The sequence below is a fragment of the Aotus nancymaae genome, unplaced genomic scaffold (genome assembly GCF_030222135.1).
Source record: "Aotus nancymaae isolate 86718 unplaced genomic scaffold, 86718_ANA_hifiasm-v0.15.2.pri h1tg000043l, whole genome shotgun sequence".
Classification (NCBI taxonomy): domain Eukaryota; kingdom Metazoa; phylum Chordata; class Mammalia; order Primates; family Aotidae; genus Aotus; species Aotus nancymaae.
Genome location: NW_026988457.1, coordinates 16418420 through 16437502, shown reverse-complemented (window position 1 = coordinate 16437502; position 19083 = coordinate 16418420). Strand labels below are relative to the sequence as shown.

The 19083-nt window shown below is 51.9% G+C and overlaps 2 protein-coding genes across 2 annotated transcripts in view; one reads left to right on the top strand and one right to left on the bottom strand.

Moving 5' to 3' along the window:
• Positions 1–10934, top strand: part of LOC105707345 (rho guanine nucleotide exchange factor 11-like) — a 46804-nt gene extending 35870 nt beyond the window's left edge. Inside the window, 13 exon segments of the mRNA XM_064361785.1 lie at positions 465–582; positions 1438–1616; positions 2168–2243; positions 2574–2741; positions 4068–4158; positions 4877–5002; positions 5428–5489; positions 6394–6612; positions 6913–7275; positions 8336–8431; positions 9346–9593; positions 9823–10018; positions 10672–10934. Of these exon segments, the coding sequence (XP_064217855.1) occupies positions 465–582; positions 1438–1616; positions 2168–2243; positions 2574–2741; positions 4068–4158; positions 4877–5002; positions 5428–5489; positions 6394–6612; positions 6913–7275; positions 8336–8431; positions 9346–9593; positions 9823–10018; positions 10672–10934 (2205 nt within the window).
• Positions 10935–10943: 9 nt separating this feature from the next.
• Positions 10944–18839, bottom strand: LOC135268790 (leucine-rich repeat-containing protein 71-like). The gene is made up of 8 exons (XM_064361784.1): positions 18795–18839; positions 14110–14340; positions 13949–14032; positions 13761–13850; positions 12538–12682; positions 12235–12333; positions 11427–11515; positions 10944–10979 (listed from the first exon to the last, which is right to left on the bottom strand). Exons 1-8 carry the CDS (start codon positions 18837–18839, stop codon positions 10944–10946), a joined length of 819 nt encoding a protein of 272 aa, XP_064217854.1.
• Positions 18840–19083: the final 244 nt, after the last annotated feature.

Genomic DNA, 19083 nt, shown 5'->3' with positions numbered 1-19083 from the left:
CATCAGCATCACCAAGGGTCTCCTGAGCTTCTCTCCTCTGGCCACACCCTCCCTCTCTACAGCGACTCCTTCCATCCTTCCGCACAAGCTCCTAATAAGCACTGACTCACTCTAGACAAAGAGATGGCTGTTTGTTGAAAAGGATCCTGGATTAGCAGTCAGAGGCCTGGCTTATCCACCAGCACCTGTGTGCACGGTGGTGGATCTCAGTTTCCTTGTCTATAGAGTGGCAGCAGTATACCTGCCCTTCTGTTTTGACCGTATCCTTTCCTTGGGTTGGTGTCTCCCTGCCACCACCAACCCTTCTCTACACCTTTAAGGAAGAAGCTGCCACTACCATTTCTGAGTGACCCATCTGGGGTTAGGACCTGTTTCTCATGTTCACACCCATCTTGGCCCTGAGGCCGTAAATCAGCTCCCAGCCACGTTGACATCTCCTCCCCTCTGTGTCTCCTGCTGTCTAGGAGGCTGAGAGCCACCCTCAGTGCCGGCGGCTGCAGCTGAAAGACCTCATCGTCTCCGAGATGCAGCGGCTCACCAAGTACCCACTGCTGCTGGAGAGCATCATCAAGCACACAGAGGGTAGGCCTGGGGAGGGGCTCACACCACAGGTAGCAGGCCTCCTGCCAGACCCTCATTCTGGCACTGCTTTGTGACCTTAGCAAGTCACTGTGCCTTGTGGCCTCTGGTGTCTTCATCCTTGTCCTATTGTGGGGCATGTCAGAGAAGAAAATGATTATAAATGTCCTTTGGAAAATATAAGGTATTCAACAGCGGGAGGAGTAAGGGCCACTATCAGAGGCCCACCTGTTTGGAGCCTTTGTGTAAATCCAGGGAAAGCATCCATCTGGTGCTTGGCACAGGCTGGCACTCAAGGGCACCTGGGTCCCTCTGGTTGAATGGGGCTGGACTTTATCCCCATTCATGCCCCCTACAGTGCACAAAAGACACAGCCTATGTGGTAACCCTAGAGGAGCAGGGGGTGAGACTGAACAAGGGGGTCTAGCCTCAGCTTGTCACTCTCCCTGGGGTCCTGGGCATCTTTTACTACCCCCAAATTTCAGACATTGGGATCAGGACAGAGAAGTGTTAGGAACCCCAGCCTGATTTGAACAGGGTTTCTGGAGGTGTTATCGTGACCATTCCCACAGTCTGTCCCCTGCATCTGTAGAGCTGGCTGTGATAGAGGCAGGAATTCCCAAGAGCTATCAGTGTCTTCAAAGCAGTGGTCTGTCTGAGACCTGGTGATGCTCAGTAAAAGTTACCCTTATCACTTGAGGTCCTCATGTGAGGCAGGAGTGGCTCACCTCTACCCACCCACGCCTGCTGGTTTGAAGCAAGCCAGTTGCCATGGATGCATTCAGGCAGGTAACAGCTGACGCTGTGATAGACTTCTCAGGCAGGAGCCCCAACCATCTCCTCTGTCCTGTTTGGTAGGTGGCACCTCTGAGCATGAGAAGCTCTGCCGGGCCCGGGACCAGTGCCGGGAGATTCTCAAGTATGTGAATGAAGCAGTGAAGCAAACAGAGAACCGCCACCGTTTAGAGGGCTACCAGAAATGCCTGGATGCCACCGCCCTGAAGAGGGCCAGCAACCCCCTGGCAGCAGAGTTCCAGGTAGGAGGCAGAGGCTGCAGCACCGTCAACCCCTCACACTTGTTGCGCACCCTTAGGAGCAGAACTCTGGCAGGGCTTGGAGAGTCTTAGAGGTAGGAGACACAGACCAGATACGGTGGCACGATGGAGCCCCAGAAGACACATACCCTGTTACTGTCACCCTGTCCCTAGCTGAACAAGGCAGACAGCCCCACCCAGGAAAGACTAGATCTTGGAACTCAGCCTGAGAGAGCAGGGCACAGGATAGAACTGGAGGCATGGCCAGGAAAAGCAGTGTGTGGTCTTTTTAGGACTGTAGCTGGCACATGGTAGGGGCGGATGGGAGACCCAAAGTCAGAGCCATCAGTATATCTCCCAGCTGGCACGTGGCACATGACTTCACAGTTACCTTTTTGCTTGTCTTCATCTCCTACAAGAGAGTAAGGGCAAGGACTGTTTCTTATTCACCAATTCCCAGCACCTTAGCACAATGTCTGGCACACAGTAGGTTCTCAAATACTTTAATGAATGAATGAATGAACGAATTTGAATGAATGGTGTCTCCTTAACAGAGCCTGGATCTTACAACCAGAAAAATGATTCATGAAGGGCCCCTGACCTGGAGGATCAGCAAGGATAAGACCTTGGGTATGTGCCAGGGCACTGGGACTGAGCAGGAACCTGCAGTGGGTGGGCCTCCCTGGGCTCTTCTCTGTGTGTTTCCCAAGCATTGAAACATGATTGGAGGTGACATCTTGGGGCATGGGAAAGGAGTAACCAGAAAGAGAAATGGGGTCACCAGACTCCCAGGGCTTGGAGGTGACATCTTGGGACATGGGAAAGGAGTAACCAGAAAGAGAAATGGGGTCACCAGACTCCCAGGGCTTCCTAGAGCCTCCAAGAGCCTGAGGCTCCACATTGTGCTCATGAGGGATGAGTGGGACCAGGGAACGCCTCCCCCCTACCATACTCCTCCAGACCTTCACGTGCTGCTGCTGGAGGACCTCCTAGTGCTGCTGCAGAAAAAGAAGAAGAAGCTACAGCTGAAGTGCCACAGCAAGACTGCCGTGGGCTTCTCAGGCAGCAAGCAGACCTTCAGCCCCGTGCTCAAGCTCAGTGCCATGCTCATCCACTCTGTGACCACAGGTACCTGGGGAGATGGTCCAGGCTGGCTTCGGGCTCGAGGACTGTGATCTCTATTACTTGTGTCCAGCTGGATGAGGCAAGACCAGTCTGGGGCCTTTATAGGACCTACCAGTCCACCTATGTTCCTTTCTTCCTGTCCTGACCCAGCCTAAGCAGGAGGACAGAGTGGGGTAGGATGAGGGTTGAGAGGGACCAAGAGGAAACTAGACAGCCGTGGTCAGCGGTCCTCCAGCACCGAGAAGAAACTAGACAGCCTTGCGCAGGTGTGGTCAGCCGTCCTCCAGCACCAAGAGGAAACTAGACAGCCTTGCGCAGGCATGGTCAGCAGTCCTCCAGCACCGAGAGGAAACTAGACAGCCTTGTGCAGGCGTGGTCAACGGTCCTCCGGCACAGTGCTGGTTTGGTTGGGATGTGCACACCGAGGATGGGGTAAGGGTGTCTGAGCAGGACTAGGAAGAATGGGATTAGGCAGGGTGAGTAGGGCACAGCTTTCTGCTACAAGAGTGACTTGAGCAGAGCTTGGTTCCAAAAGATGTTAGATGTTAGTACCTACGGTACAGAGCTGGGTCCACTGGACAAAGGCATTTCAGTGAGAAGTGCCATGTGTGTGAGAAAGGACTCTGGAGCAAGAGTCAGGCAACCAAATTCTCTGGGCTCATTTCCTTCATCTGTGAGATAGGAGTGATACCTACCCTACCTCTTGGGGGCATCAAAAGGGATGACAGGTATGAAAAAGTTGTATAAACTCCTGGCCAGCTCAGCGGCTCACGCCTGCAAACCCAGCACTTTGGGAGGCCGAGGCAGGCAGATCACTTGAGGTCATGAGTTCAAGACCAGCCTAGCCAACATGGTGAAACCCCATCTCTTCTAAAACAACAAAAATTAACTAGGCGTGGTGGCAGGTGCCTGTAATCCCAGCTACTCCGGAGGCTGAGGCAGGAGAATCACTTGAACCCAGGAGGCGGAGGTTGCAGTGAGCCAAGATCTCACCACTGCTCTCCAGCCTGGGCGACAGAGCAAGACTCTGTCTCAAGAAAAAACATTTTGTCAGTCCTAAGCACCATACACACATCAGCCATCACTATTATTAGAGCATGAAAGGAATGGTGGTGGCTGTGAAAGGTGACATTAGGGGTCCTGGAATTTCCTCTGCCCCTTGTGTAAGTGGGTTCCAAGTGGTCCCGATGACCCACCTCTGTCTCACGCTGCACTCTTCATCCTCATTGAGGGTCAGGGCTTTGGGTCCCACTCTGTCACCCTGGCCCAGGCTGCAGTCACACCTGCCGTCCCTAATACAGGCCCTTCTACCTTCCTTTCCTCACGCAGATAAACAGGCCTTCTTCATCATCTGCACCTCCATTCTGGTCCCACCTCAGATCTATGAGCTGGTTGCACTGACGCCATCAGACAAGAACACGTGAGACTTGATTGAGGGGTCATCCATAACTGTGGTCCCCTTGGGACCAGGGTGGTGTGTATGAGGACGGTGGACAGCAAGGCCAGGGCTGGGCCCCAGAGCAGTCCCTGGACAGGGAGTTGGGAAGGGAAGTGGGAGGTAGGACAGAAGAAGAGAAGCTGGGAGGGGTCATAACCCCTGAACTGGTCACCAGGCCCGCCTCTGGGAGAATGAGCTCCTGGCTGTCTTCCAGCCGCAGCCGCTGCTGCTGCTTCTCTGCTTCCTGCCCTACTCCGTTCACCATCAGGCGAATTAGATTCATGCATCCTTCTCAGGCGTTTGCCTCCCACCCAGCCCGTGTTTTCTGACAGCAGCCACCAGAGGTGGCGTGGTATAGTGGAAGGAGGCGGGTCGAGTCAACCCGTTTCCCACCTCCAGGGTTTTCATTTGTAAAATGTGGCTAATGCTCCCTGTTAGGGAATTACTTTAGAGAGAAAACAGAATGCTTTGCACAGAGCGTAACAGAGGGTTGGTGTCTAGGATTTGGTCACTGCAAGTAATATAACCCCAAGGGAGAAGCCAGGGAGGACTGTACGGGGAGGTGGGAACCTGCCAGGCAGGTGGTCCTTAGGGCCTGAAGAAGGACCTGGAAGCCCTGAAGCAGTGGGCTCAGCACGGGGTTGGTGTGTGCCGTGGTCTTGCTCTCACTACAGTCCTCTCTGTTCCTGCCGAGCAACAGATGGATGGAGCGCTTAGAAGAGGCTGTGCAGCATGCCACCAGGCACCCCAGAGCTGCCCCAATGCCTGTCCATCCTCCACCCCCAGGGCCCCAGGAGCCAGCCCACCAGGGATCTACACCCAGCAGGTGCAGCGCTTAGCCCTCCAGACCCTGCACTCTCTCCACTCCAAACCGCCTGTTTCCTGCTGCTTCTAAGTCCTTCACCCCAGGGATGGACAGCCACAGCAGGGAAATGCTAGCAGGGAGCAGACAGCTCCAAGCGCTGGCAGATGGAAGAACATGCCCCCTGTCCCTGCTTCCTGTCCCTGTCTGCTCCCCCACAGCCTGCCACCTGGCTGTAATAGAGCCTGAGCCTGAAGTAGGGTGATGGGGGTGTAGAGCAGGGGACCAGAGAAGCTCAGCCAGCAGCCCCCCTCACCGGGTTGCCATGCAAACCAGCCAGGTGAGGAGGCCCCACACCGTCCTCAGATCCTACTCCATCGCCCATTCTAACACAGGAGTCCATGATGGAATCTCATGACATCTCACCCTGGGTTGGTTTCCTCCTTCAGGGTAGAACTGGATGACTCAGACGTGTTCCATGGTGAACCTGAACCTGGGGAGCTGCCTGGAGGTAAGGGCCCTGAACTGTGCAGTGGGAGCCAGCACAGGTTGGGTGTGAGTATGGGGGTGATGGGAGAGGCCATCAGGGCCCAGGGTGTGAGGTTTTGATGAAGAGTATAGAAGAAAGAGGGTGGGAGAAAGAGTCTGGAGGAGGAAGGAGAGCAGACTGAATAGACTTAGGCAAGTGTGAGCTCACTCACCTGACCAGAGATTCCCACCCAGCCTCTCTGGGTGATGGCATCAGCCGTGGAGGAAGAGGAGCAGCCTGACGGGGTCCCCTGCATCCTCCAGCCAGGGATTACTGCTGGGGAGAGAGATGCGCGCCGCAGCTACAGGAATGGGAAACATGGGGGGCCGGGGCGCTCAAAAGGGCTTCAGATGCACTTACCGTGATGGGATTGGTAGAGGGGACGGCGTTCTCATTGAGAGCTTGTGTGTGGAGTAACCTGGGGTCTTGGGTTTCAGGAGAAATCTCAGGCTTCCTGGCTGGGTCCCTGTTGTTTCCTTCTGCTTAGAATGTTTTTCCTCCTAACGCCGCACCTCCTTCGCATCTGTTCCTGTGTCCCCTTCACGCAATCTGTTTAACGCCAGCACTGCCCAACCCTCACACCCTACTCTGTTGTTTTCTTCTTTCCCGTGGAAGTTACCGCCTTCTAACAAACTGCATAACTGACTGAAGTGTCTATTTTTGTGTGTCCTTCCACTAGAATGTATGCTCAGCATGGGCAGGGATCTTTTTGTTTTGCTTACTGTTGTATGCTTAGAGCCTGGGACAGTGCCAGCCAGAGGAAGTGTCCAGTGACAATGGTAGAATGACTCGGTGTTCCCAGCCCCTTGGCTCCAAAGCTGCACATGGGCTCTCTCATACGTGCCCTCTCCCTTTCCCTGCCTGGCAGTCTTCTCATCCAAAGCAGGTACTGGGCCCGAGCAGAGGGTCCAAGGGAAGCACCCGGTCCTGTTGGAGGACCCTAAGCAGGAAGGCAGTGCGGAGGAGGAGGAACTGGGTGTCCTGCCTTGCCCTTCCACATCCCTGGATGGAGAGAACCGGGGCGTCAGGACAAGGAACCCCATCCACCTGGCCTTCCCAGGCCCTCTGTTCATGGAAGGCCTCACTGATTCTGCTCTGGAAGATGGTGAGTGCCTCAAGGCCCTGGCGTCAGCCTCTGGTCCCCAGTCGCACAGCCTATGTAAACTGACAGGCGCCTGCACCCTCCACCTTCCCAAAGGCTCTCCCTGGTGTGCTTGAGGAGAGGTGGATGCGGCGACAAATGTCATTGCCCAGCCAACCCCCACCAGCTAGTTGGCCAGAGCCCTCCAGCTCTACCTGTGCCTGAGGTCACCACCTTGGGTGGGGTCGGTGATGCAACACAGCGATCCTTCTGACGTGGTGTGCAGTCCCGTGCTGGGAAGACATCACCCTGTTTCACCTCCAGTGGAGAACCTGCGACGCCTGATCCTGTGGAGCCTGCTGCCAGGTCTCACCATGGAAACTCAGGCTGCCCGGGAGCCCGAGGACGACGTGACACCCACACCTTCTGTCATCAGCGTCACCTCTCACCCCCGGGACCCAGGCTCCCCAGGGCAAGCCCTCCCTGGGGGTGAAGGGGACAACACCCAGCTTCCAGGGCCGAAGGGGGAACGGCCAGAGCAGGAGGACGTGGCTCTCCGTTCTCTGGAAGATCTACCCCCAAGGATCAGAAATTCTGGGATATGGGAATCTCCAGAACTGGATAGGAATCTGGCTGAAGAGGCTTCAAGCACAGAGGCAGCAGGAGATTACAAAGTTGTGAGAAAAGGTAAAGTAAATGGGCATGTCCAGTGCGGGGGAAGCACCCTTGCTAGGTGAGATAAGTCTTCGGAACAGCTGCTTCCTTCCCTGTATTCCCCCTGGGTGTCGCGTGAGCAGAGACCTACACTGGGTCCTGGAAGAAGGGGACACGCCGATATCAGGCAGGCTTTGGAGGTGGACAGTGGAGATTCAGAGCTTAGCTCTGCCGCTTAATATCTGCGTGGCTTTAGAGAAAATTGTGAATCATCGCTCAACTTCATTTTGTAACACATAAGGACATTTCTTTCTGCCTGGCACAAACCGACTACCAGAACCGGTCTCTGTTAGCGCTCCTCACTGCGCTTCTGGTCCCGGGGAAAAGAGCCGCCCTTCCCAGGAGCCTCAGCCCCGGACAGACAGGGCAGGGGCACGCAGCCCCTCACGCCAGGCAACAGCGCCGCGGGCAACAGAGGTGGCAGCTGGGACTAGAGGGTGTGGAGGACAAGGCTGGGAAGACACCTGGCGAGTGAGGGGTCTGGGGAGTGAGCAAGGTGACAGGAAGGCAGCCAAGGTTGGGGAGCACCACAGGCGGCCTTGAGACAAGAAAAGCGGAGACAAGCCCGCAGGGAGGCAGACAGGTTTGCCTGGCCCAAGCAGTGAGCCCAAGGAGGAAGGTACCCACCCCGGGAAGAGTGGGCTAGTCTGAGAGGGTGGCAAGAAAGGCAGAACAAAGCCTGGGGCACGCACGGGGTGGGGTTCCACGCTGGGGGTCTCGTGGCAGGGGCTTCCTGCCCTCCCCTGGGGCTCCGCTCTGCCTCCCTTCCAGTAGCATTTTTCATTCCATCTGCCCGAGGCCTGCCTGTCTCCTGGGTTTCTGGGAACTGACCTTCCTTCTCTCTCTCGGTGAATTGGTGGAAACTTCTCCACGCTGCCTGGGATGTCATCGTGTATGATCTTGTGTTCACCTTGTTCTTCCCGTTTTCTCCTCCCCTGCCCCCACCTCCTGCCCTCTCCTTCCTGCTCACTCTCCCTTCCCTTTCCTTGTCTTTCGGTCTCTCCTCTTCCTGGTGGTGGTGGTGTCGGTGCAGCTGAGGCGGCAGGCAGCAAGGTTGTCCCTGCACTACCAGAGAGTGGCCAGTCAGAGCCCGAGCCGCCTGAAGTGGAAAGCGGAACAAAGGCTACAGGTAATAACTTTCTCCTCGGAGCCAAAGACAGGCCAGGACTGGCGTGTGGGACCTGAGGGAAGAGCCGGACCCCTGCCCGCGGTCACACACACACCCACCAGCTCCCTCAGCTGCCCGGAAAGGGGAGGAGGAAGATGTGGACCTAAGGACGTGGATGGTCCCTGTGCTGTCCGTCCAGCCTTAAGAAGCCACCTATCCAGGCTCCCGTTTAGAGCAGCAGGGATAAACACCAGCCTGCAGTTGTGAGAGGGGCAGGGAAGCCTGGCCTGGTGCCAGGAACCCAGTGTCCTTCACCTGATGTTCGAGCAGCTGCTTCCCCACCCCAGATGCCACTCCAGTGTCACTGTGGAAAGCAACTGAAAGGGCCTCCCAGGTTCCACAGTGGTTCTCTGAGCTTCCTGCCTGTCAGGAACCCTCCAAATCTTTCCTCCAGCTGTCTCTGACACCCCTCGGTTGGGTCGAGGGACCTCCAGAGGCTCATGGCATGGGTGGCAGAGGAGCAGGGCAGGGCTGCAGTTCATCCAGAGCTGGAGTCAGGCAGGGCGAGAGGGCTGCTGCCTGCTCCTTTTAGAAGAAGAGCCTGAAACCAGCCCCTGATCTGTTTACTCAAGGAGGGGGAGCCACTCCCATTTCCCCAAACAAAACACTGCAGCCCGACACTTCTCCCTTGAGTTCACTGCTCAGCATCTCCCCCAGGTTGGGGCCAGACTGAGCAACATACCGTCTAGAAAGGCTGGGGACCAGGGCTTTTAGGGGGCTGGCAGACAGTGAGCAAGGCCCATGTGCTCAGACTTCGCCTGGAGAGGGCTGCCTGGTCTGCACTATCAAGCAGCTGGGGAACCCCACGGGAGCGGGGGGATAGCTCCAACTTCTCTGTTTGCCTCCTGATCGCTTTTCTCTTCTTGTGGGGACAGGGAACTGCTTTTATGTCAGCATGCCAGCAGGACCCCTGGACTCAAGCACCGACCTTTCAGGGGCACCCACGAGCCCCCCTCAGCCTGCCAGCCTCCCTGCAGGGCAGATAGAGCCTCAGCCTCAGCTGCAGGGAGGCAATGGAGATCCAAGACACCCCAGCCGCTCTCCCCAAAGCCTGGCCCTCAGGGATGTGGGCATGATCTTCCATACCATTGAGCAGCTCACCCTCAAGCTCAACAGGCTCAAGGTGAGGGAAACAGGGCTTGTCCCTGCAAGACTCCAGTCCATCACCCCAAAACCATTCCCTATGAGCCCTAGATCCTGTCCTGGCCCAGGGATCTTCCCCCAGCTCACCCAGCCACCCTTAAATCACACCCCCTTCCCCAAGGCCCAGCACAGATCAGAGTGTGACCCCTTCCCCAGGAGCCTTAGCAATAGAAGGACTTGAGCAGACAATCCCCCGCCAACTCTTCCAGGACATGGTGCTGGCCCACAGAGAGCTGCCCAAGTCCCTTGGGGGAGAGTCGTCTGGTGGCAGCACGCCTGTGGGCAGTTTCCACACAGAAGCAGCAGCAGCTCGATGGACAGATGGCTCCCTCTCACCTCCCACTAAGGAGCCCCTGGCTTCTGACTCCGGGAACAGCCATGAACTGGGACCCTGCCCTGAGGATGGTGAGTGAAGCCAGGTCCCTCTCAGTACCTACCGTCAGGGAGAGGTCCCCCGATTTGTGAGGACACATTGCCAAGCAGTAAGAGATGGTGGTTCTGAGAGTCTGGTTTCCCCTTGAGTGAAACGAATTCATTCCCTCAGCTTCAGAGAGGGACCCCACAGACGCTTCCCCACAAAATGGGGAGCTTAGAATTGAGCCCTCTTATTCCTTGTGCTATGGAGGTAACAAACCAGGAGGAGCCTGGTGTCACATTTGAGACTTTTTTTCCTTTTTTTAATTATTTTCATTATTTGTGTGTGTGTGTGTGTGTGTGTGTGTTTATATTATATTTGAGATACGGGCTTGCAGGTGCACACCGCAGTGCTGGCCTAAGACTCGTGCTTATTAAATGGCGCAGAACCATACTGGGTGGGCCATGCTATGTTGTAACTCAGGAAGACTTGGCACATACCTACTTGACGTAATGGCTTTCGGGGCTGATGCAAGTGGAGTTCGGTAGATAACCCTTTTCAAGCCCTACAAGAAACTAGGGTTTCTGGAGGAGAGGGAAGGTGCTGAAGGAGCTCCTCTCATGAGCCTGAACACTTTCTAGACAAAACGTGGAAGCGGTGGCCTCAGGCTGGCCAATTCCTCACCTTCATCCTCCTCCCGCAGGCTCTGACACCCCCTGGAAGAGAGCGCAGCAGATGCAGCCGCATCACCAGGACCATAACCGTGCAAACCACCAAATCCCCTGCGTCCCCACTCCTTCAGGGACTGGCCTGAGACCGGACCCAGGGTGGGGGGATCCTAACTGTCCTCACTGTGGAGGAGGCAGTTGGGGAAACTCGGATCCAGCCAAGGCCTTGGGGGAGACCGGCATGTTGCTTGGTCTGCTCAAATCAGAGTCAAGTTTCAGTGTCTTTTCCCTCCCTTAGCCCAACCCTCTAATGCCTGGTGTCTCCTAAGGATGCTGACTGCATCTGAAGGGCCCCCAATCACCACGGCTGCCCTCACCCCATACACGTGCGTACGCGTGCATGCCTGGACGTGCGCTGCCCTCAGACGTGCAAGTGAGAGAAGGAGACTTCTGTGTAAATGCACTTTCTTCCTCCCCTCTTTCTCCACAAGACCCCAGGCGGAGGTGGGTGCCTCCCCTCCCCGTTGTCACTTTGGTCCTATAAATATGTACTTATTGTATGTGCATCTTTGCTGTTGTAAATAACTTTGACCTTTTTTGTTCCTGTTCCTGGAGTGCTGGAGACAGTTACGGAAGGAGCTGCCAAGGGAAGAGGGGGTTCACTTGTATCTCCTAGTTAACCCGCATGGGGCTGGAGACCACATTCCAGGAGGGGCTGGGATGAGAGGTACCAGGCAAGCCTGGAATCCCAGGGGTATGCCCTTTGCCTCCATTCCTCCCGGCAGCTTACCTCCAACTCTGGGAAGATGCTGCGCTTCTCTCTGCTCCCGATCTTGATCCCTTTTATCCTGCTTGGCTTCTGCTCAGGGATGGTTACCTCTGGGGCCAGAAGAGGAGCCAGAATGCACAGTGCACATTTCTGATACCACCCAGGCTCCCTCCCCAGAGAGAACAGGCTAGGTGAGGCAAAGACACCCCCCAACCGTGGGTTTGGGTGCAGTAGAAATGGCTGGAGGGGGCCGGGCGTCGTAGCTCACAACACCAGCAATTTGGGAGGCCAAAGTGGGAGGACCACCTGAGGTCAGGAGTTCTCAACCAGCCTGGCCAATATAGTGAAACCCCTTCTCTACTAAGAATACAAAAGTTAGTAGGGCATGGTGGTGCATGCCTGTAATCCCAGCTACTGGCTAGGCTGGGACAGGAGAATTGCTTGAACCCAGGAGGCGGAGATTGCAGTGAGCTGAGATCACATCTGTGCACTCCAGCCTGGGCGACAGAGTGAGACTCCATCTCAAAAAAAAGAAGAAAAAGAAGAAGTGGCTGGAGGGGGACCCCAGCTAGGTGGGTGGGTTCTTTGAAGACAGAGCCACAGAGCTCCAGCTCCGACGAAGGGGGTGTGGAGAGCAGTGGCTCAGGACATCCGGGCCGGATGAGGCTCCCCACGTCATCCCACTGTGAGAAGGAAATCAGGCCCAGAGAGACATGGTGAGGTGAGCTCCAGGCAGGCGCGCTCAGGCCCAGAACAGCCTCCTGCACCCTGCCCAGCACTCTTTCCTCCTCCACGTGGGAAGGTGCTGCCCAGGGGCGCCCGCACTTACTCCCCTTGCCTGCCTTTGTGGTGTCTTCTTTCTTAGGGGTTCCTTGTGCGGGCAACTGCCCAGCCCCTGACTTCTCCTCTTTCTTGGTCAATTCCCATGGAGAAGGTGAGAAGAGAAGTGCAAGTCCCACCTCTGGAGGGGATGAGCAGTGGTGAGGGAAGGAGAGGGGTTAGGACCGGAGGCTTTAGGGGGAATTCAAAGGCCCATGTGGCCTTCTTCCCTCTACCGCCTCTGCACGTGATGGAAGCCCCCTCCGCTGTCCATCCAGCACCCAGGCTCTGTCCCATTGCACACCTACCCATGATTTCTCCTTTTTCTTGCCCAGGCCCTTAGGGGTTTTCATTGCCTGCGTTTTGTCTGTCTTGTCCACCAATGCGCTGTTGCTGATCCCTACCATCTGACTCTTCTCACAGTCTGTTTTGGAGTCCCCATGTCTTGAGGAGGAGGGCTGTGCTCACAAATGGAAAGGGAGAGAGGAAGAAGCCAGAGCCCCCTCCTCAATGGTTTCATGAAAGGTAGCTGCGCCCGTACTTGGGGAGCAGTGGAGCTGACAGCACCTCCCACCCACCTCCCTGCCTAAATGCTACAATAATTTGTAATGGACTCCTCTGGGGTGAGATGCTTTGGAGAAGAAATAGAAATAGAGGGACCTGGGTGGGGGTGAGACAAAGGGTGAGGCAGGATCTCAGACTGTCATACTGAGGGGGGAAAATAGCAGCTAACTTTTATTGAGCTAAGTGCCAGGTGCTATTTTAAATGGATTGCAGGAATTAAGTCATTAAATCCTCTCAACAGTCATGAAATAGGTACAGTCATCCCCACTTACAGATGAAGAAACTGAAGCAAGGAGAAGTTAAATAACAGGCCGGGCACAGTGGCTTATGCCTGTAATCCCAACACTTTGGGAGGCCAAGAGGGGCCAGATCACTTGAGACCAGGAGTTCGAGACCAGCCTGGTCAACACAGCGAAACCCCGTCTCTATTAAAAAATACAGAAATTAGCCAGGCCTGGTGGCACACACCTGTAATCCCAGCTACTCAGGTGGTTGAGGCAGGCGAATAGCTTGAACCCTGGAGGCGGAGGTTGCAGTGAGCCGAGATTGTGCCACTGCACTCCAGCCTGGGCAACAGAGCCAGACTCCATCTCAAGAGAGAAAAAAAAGTTTAGTTATCCCAAATATCCTGCACATAATGAAATAAAGCAAAATATTCTACCATTAAAAGAAGAAGTTTAGTAACATGCCCAAGGTCACAAGCTAGGATATGGATGAACCGGACTTCAGGTCCAGATGGTCTAAATCTAGTGTCCTGTCTCTTAACCAATACACTCAACTGCCCATAGGGTGGTTCTGCAATTAGAGCCCGCCCAGCAGCGGCTTGGCAAACGTTTATGCAGAAGTCGGAGGGAAAAAGTCATGACAGAGGATGGAGATTTAACCGGATGTCCAGTTTGCTGAAAAGCAGCGGACTTCGGAGGTGGGCTCGAGGATTAGAGGGCCTGGGCCTGGGACCTGGGGATTCCTCACCGATCGCGAGCGTTCCTGCGTCGCTTTTTCCAGCAGGAGGCGCCGGCGCTCCACCACCTCAGTGTGCGTCAGCTCGAAGGGTCGCAGGACCTGCGGAAGGTGGGTGCCCCGAGGTCGGACGCCAGCGGAGTCAGGGTCGGCTCCCCCGGCCAGTCCTCGTCCCGGACCCACCTGATCGGCACACCCACCTCCGCCAGCTTCAGGGCGCCCTTGTCCTGGATGCGGTTGTGGGCCAGGGACAGCCAGAGCAGGGAACAGTTAAGCCGGAGGCCCTAAGGGGTGGTCAGGGAGGCGTGAGCCGCCCGAGCCGCACCTGCTCCCAGCGGGTCTCTCCCCGCTGCGCACTCACGTCCGCGATGTGGTTGAAGCCCAGGTTGAGCGAGACTAGGATCCGGTTGCAGCTGCGCAGCGTGGACAGCGCCTGGCCCAGGAGTTGCGCCCCGCGGTCATCGATGTTGTTGTTGCGCAGAGACAAGCGCGCGATCCTGGGCAGCCGGAGGGAGAATGTGGGTCGCTGGAAACTCGGTGCAGGGCGTCCGCCGGAATTTAGGACTCTTGACGGCTTGAGGAGCCGTCTGGTCTGAGGATGTAGGGGCAGGAATCGAGGGCCCTTGCCGAGATGGTAGGGGGACAAGGACGGCTGGGGACTAAAAATGGCTTGGGATTTCAAGGCAGCCCCAGAGGAAGGGGTGAGGGCCGGGAGAGTCACATGCTGTCCATCATGTCTTCCTATGGCTCCTTTTGTTCAGAAAATTATGAAGCAAACAAATGGGCCGTTTTTCCTATTACTCAGCATCCAATGTCAATGCAGATACAGGAAAACTAAATCAAAACTACCCTGCGCAAAGGAAGATAATGGTGACACATGGCAGCCACTGGGCCTTGGTACTCTGAAATCCAACTGGGCAGGCATTGTGAAGCCACACTCTTCCCATTCCAATATACCAGAAGTGGCAGAAGTTCCTTTTAAGGTGTTGATTCTGTTCTCTGGAAAGAACTCCTTTTAACTTTGCTATGCATTTTTTTTGCCATAGGTAGAATTATCCCTTTTTTATACTGTTCTCTATAATCAAACCTGAAGTGTGTACTGTGGACTATGCCCTTCTTGGTTAGGTAACTTGGCAATTCACTTTTCTTTTTAAAATTTTTTGTTATTTTTTTCTTTTCTATAGTTTCCACTTTTATTTCAGATTTAGGAGTTGACATGGTTTGGTTATGTGCTCCCACCCAATCTCATGTGAGACTGTCATCCTCAATGTTGGAGGAGGGCCTGGTGGAGGTGACTGGATCATGGGGGCAGACTTCCCCCTTACTGTTCTCATGATAGTGAGTGAGTTCTCACAGGATCTTGTTGGTTAAGAGTGTGTAGCACTTCCACCTTCGCTCTCGTCCTGCTCTGTCACGTGAAGATGTGCCTGCTTCCTTTTTGCCTTCTGCCATAATTGTAAGTTTCCTGAGGCCTTCCCAGCCATGCTTCCTGTACAGCCTATGGAACTGTGAGTCAATGAAACCTCTTTTGTTTCTAAATTACCCAGTCTCAGATAGTTCTTTATGGCAATGGAAGAATGGGCTGATACAGGGGTATACACTTGTAGGTGTGTTACAAGGGTGTATTGTGTGATGCTGAGGCTTGAATATGAATAAGCCCATCACCCAGATAGTGAGCATAGAACCCAACAGGTAGTTTTTCCACCCTTAACCCCTTCAATTTCTTCCCTCGTCTATTAGTCCCCTGTGTCTATTGTTGCCATCTTTATGTCCATGAGTATCCAATGTTCAGCTCTCATTTGCAAGTGAGAGCGTGTGATATGTAGCTTTCTGTTCTCACATTAATTTGCTTAGGATAGTGGCCTCCAACTCCATCCACGTTACTGCAAAGAACATGATTTCATTCTTTTTTATGGCTGTGGAACATTCCACGGTGTATATGTACCACATTTTCTTTATCCAATTCACTGTTGATGGGCACCTAGGTTGATTCCATGACTTTGCTATTGTAAATAGTACAGCAATAAACATACAAGTGGATGTGTCTTTTTGTTAGAATAATCTATATTCTTTTGTATATATACCCTGTAATGAGATTGCTGGGTGAAATGGTACCTCCATTTTAAGTTCTTTGAAAAATCTCCAAACTGCTTTCCACAGTGGCTGAACTAATTTACATTCTCATCAATAGTGTATAAAATTTCTCTCTTCTCCACAGTCTTGCTAGCAACTGTTGTTTTTTTACTTTTTAAATAATAGCCATTCTAACTGGTGTGAGATGGTATCTCATTGTGGTCCTGATTTACATTTCTGTGGTGATTAGTGATGTTGAACATTATTTCATGTTTTTTGGTCACTTCTGTATCTTCTTTTGAGAAGTGTCTGTTCATGTTTTTTGCCCACTTTTTAATGTGATTATTCGGTTTTCACTTGTAGTGTTGTTTGAGTTCCTTATGGATAATATCCTCAGGATATTAGACCTTTGTCAGATGATTTTTTTTTTTTTTTGAGAGTGCAATGGTGTGATTTGACCTCCCATTGGCTCACTGAAACCTCTGCCTCCCAGGTTCCACCTCCTGGGTTCAAGCAATTCTCTGCCTCAGCCTCCCAAATAGCTGGGATTAAAGATGCCCACAACCACACCAGGGTAATTTTTGTATTTTTGGTAGAGAGAGGGTTTCACCATCTTGGCCAGGCTGGTCTTGAACTCCTGACTTCATGATCTGCCTGCCTTGGCTTCCCAAAGTGCTTGGATTACAGAGGTGAGCCACCACGCCTGGCCCTTTGTCAGATGATTTACAGATATCTTCTCCCACTTAGCAGGTTGTCTGTTTGCTCTGTTGATAGGTTCTTTTGCTGTGAAGAGGCTGTTTCATTTAACTGGGTCCTACTTGCAATTTTTAGTTTTGTTACAATTGTTAAGAAATTGGGCGCGGTGGCTCATGCCTATAATCCCAGCACTTTGGGAGGCCAAGGAGGGTGGATCTCGAGGTCAAAAGATCAAGATCATCCCGGTCAACATGATGAAACCCCGTCTCTACTAAAAATACAAAAAATTAGCTGGGCATGGTGGCATGTGCCTGTAATCCCAGCTACTCAGGAGGCTGAGGCAGGAGAATTGTCTGAACCCAGGAGGCAGAGGTTGCGGTGAGCCGAGATCACGCCATTGCACTCCAGCCTGGGTAACAAGAGCAAAACTCCGTCTCAAAAAAAAAAAAAAAGAAATTGGTCATAAACTCTTTCCCAAGACCAGTGTCTAGAATGGTGTTTCCTAGGTTTTTTCTAGGATTCTTATATTTTGAGGACTTACATTTAAATCTTTAATCCATCTTGAGTTAATTTTTCAGATGGTGACAGATAGAGGTTCAGTTTCATTCTTCTGCACATGGCTAGCCAGTTATCCCAGCACCGTTTATTTAATAGAGAGTTCTTTCCCCATTGCTCATTTTTGTTGATGTTGTCAACAATTAGATGGCTGTAGGTGTGCAGCTTTATTTCTGGGTTCTCTATTCTGTTTCATTCGTCTCTGTGTCTGTTTTTGTACCAGTACCATCCTGTTTTGGTTACTATAGCTTTATAGAATAGCTTAAAGGCAAGTAATGTGATTCCTTGTTCTTTTTGTTTAGGATTGCTTTAGCTATTTGAATTCTCTTTTGGTTTCATATGAATTTTAGAATAGGTGTTTCTAATTCTGTGAAAAATAGCATTCATAGTTTGAAAGGAATGATGTTGAATCTGTTGATTGCTTTGGGCAGTATGGCCATTTAACAATGTACAAAATCAGTAACATTTGTATACATCAATGATGTTCAAGCTGAGAGTCAAATCAAAAACAGAATCCCATTTACAATGGCCACACACACACACACACAAAAAAAATAACTAGGAATACATATAATCAAGGAGGTGAAAGGAAGAATATAAAACATCTCTACAGGGAGAACTGTAAAACACTGCTGAAAGAAATCATAGATAACACAAACAAATGAAAAAATTTCATGTTCATGGATTGGAAGAATGCAGTTCACTTTCTAACCAAGTGTCATTTAAGGCTCTTGAAAAGCTGTTTTGCTTCATTTCATTTTATTTTCAGATCCTGCTTGTGGTTACTTTGGAAACATGATTCCTCAAAAATTTAGTGGATTTCTAATCTGTTTGCTTCTAGCCAGTTCTATATGCTAGTAACTATACTCACATTTCTTTCACAGATGAAATTCTTGTACTTCCTTTTTCCGTGTCTTCTTCCTTTACCGTGGCTCCTTTGACATTATTTGGAAAAATAAACTTAGGTGGGATGACATCAAAACTTAATCTAATCTTACCTGCAAACCTGAGTTTTGATGGACTTTTGTCTCTCAAAATCACTCTGGATTTTATCTCTTCAGATTTTTGGTTTCCTTCTATTCTCTTGCATTTATGTTTACAAAAGAGCCCATTTTCTTTGTTTTTAAAATACCTTTATTGACACAGAATTTACATACTACAAAATTCACCCTTTTGAAGTGTATATTCAATAGTCCTTCATACATTCACAGTTCATGCAATTATCAACACTATCTAATTTCAGAACCCTTTAATCACTCCTCCAAATAACTCCATACTGATGAGTTGTTAATCCTCATTCCCCTGCCCCCAGACCCCTAGAAACCACTACTCTACATTCCGTTTCTAGAAATTTGCCTATTCTTGACATTTCATATAAATAGCATTAAACAATATGTGGCCCTTTGTATCTGACTTCTTTAACTTAGCATAATATTTTATTTTATTCATTTATTTATTTTTTATTTTTATTTTTATTTTACTTTAAGTGCATACTATATCTGGCATTTCTCCCCATGTTAACCCTCCCCACCCTCCCCACCCCCTCTCTCCCTTCCCTGGCTGCCCCTCCAACTGCCCCCAGTGTGTGATGCTCCTCTCCCTGAGTCCACATGTTATCATTGTTCAACACCCGCCTATGAGTGAGAACCTGTGCTGCTTGGTTTTCTGTTCTTGTGTCAGTTTGCTAAGAATGATGGTTTCCAGATTCATCCAAGTCCCTACAAAGGTCACAAACTCATCGTCTTTTATGGCTGTGTAGTATTCCATGGTGTATATGTGCCACATATTCCTTGTCCAGTCTATCATTGATGGACATTTGGGTTGGTTCCAAGTCTTTGCTATTGTAAACAGTGCTGCAATGAACATTCGTGTGCATGTGTCCTTATAGTAGAATGATTTATAATCATTTGTATATATACCCAGTAATGGGATTGCTGAGTCAAATGGAATTTCTATTTCTAGGTCCTTGAGGAATCACCACACTGTCTTCCACAACGGTTGAACTAATTTA

Coding starts and splice junctions, on each gene's coding strand:
- LOC135268790 (XM_064361784.1), bottom strand. CDS start 18,839: ATGGAATACTACACAGCCATAAAAGACGATGAGTTTGTGACCTTT. Junction 13,851..13,948: donor GCGCCCTGAAGCTGGCGGAG/GTGGGTGTGCCG, acceptor CACCTTCCGCAG/GTCCTGCGACCCTTCGAGCT. Junction 10,980..11,426: donor GCATCTTCCCAGAGTTGGAG/GTAAGCTGCCGG, acceptor GGGGCCCTTCAG/ATGCAGTCAGCATCCTTAGG.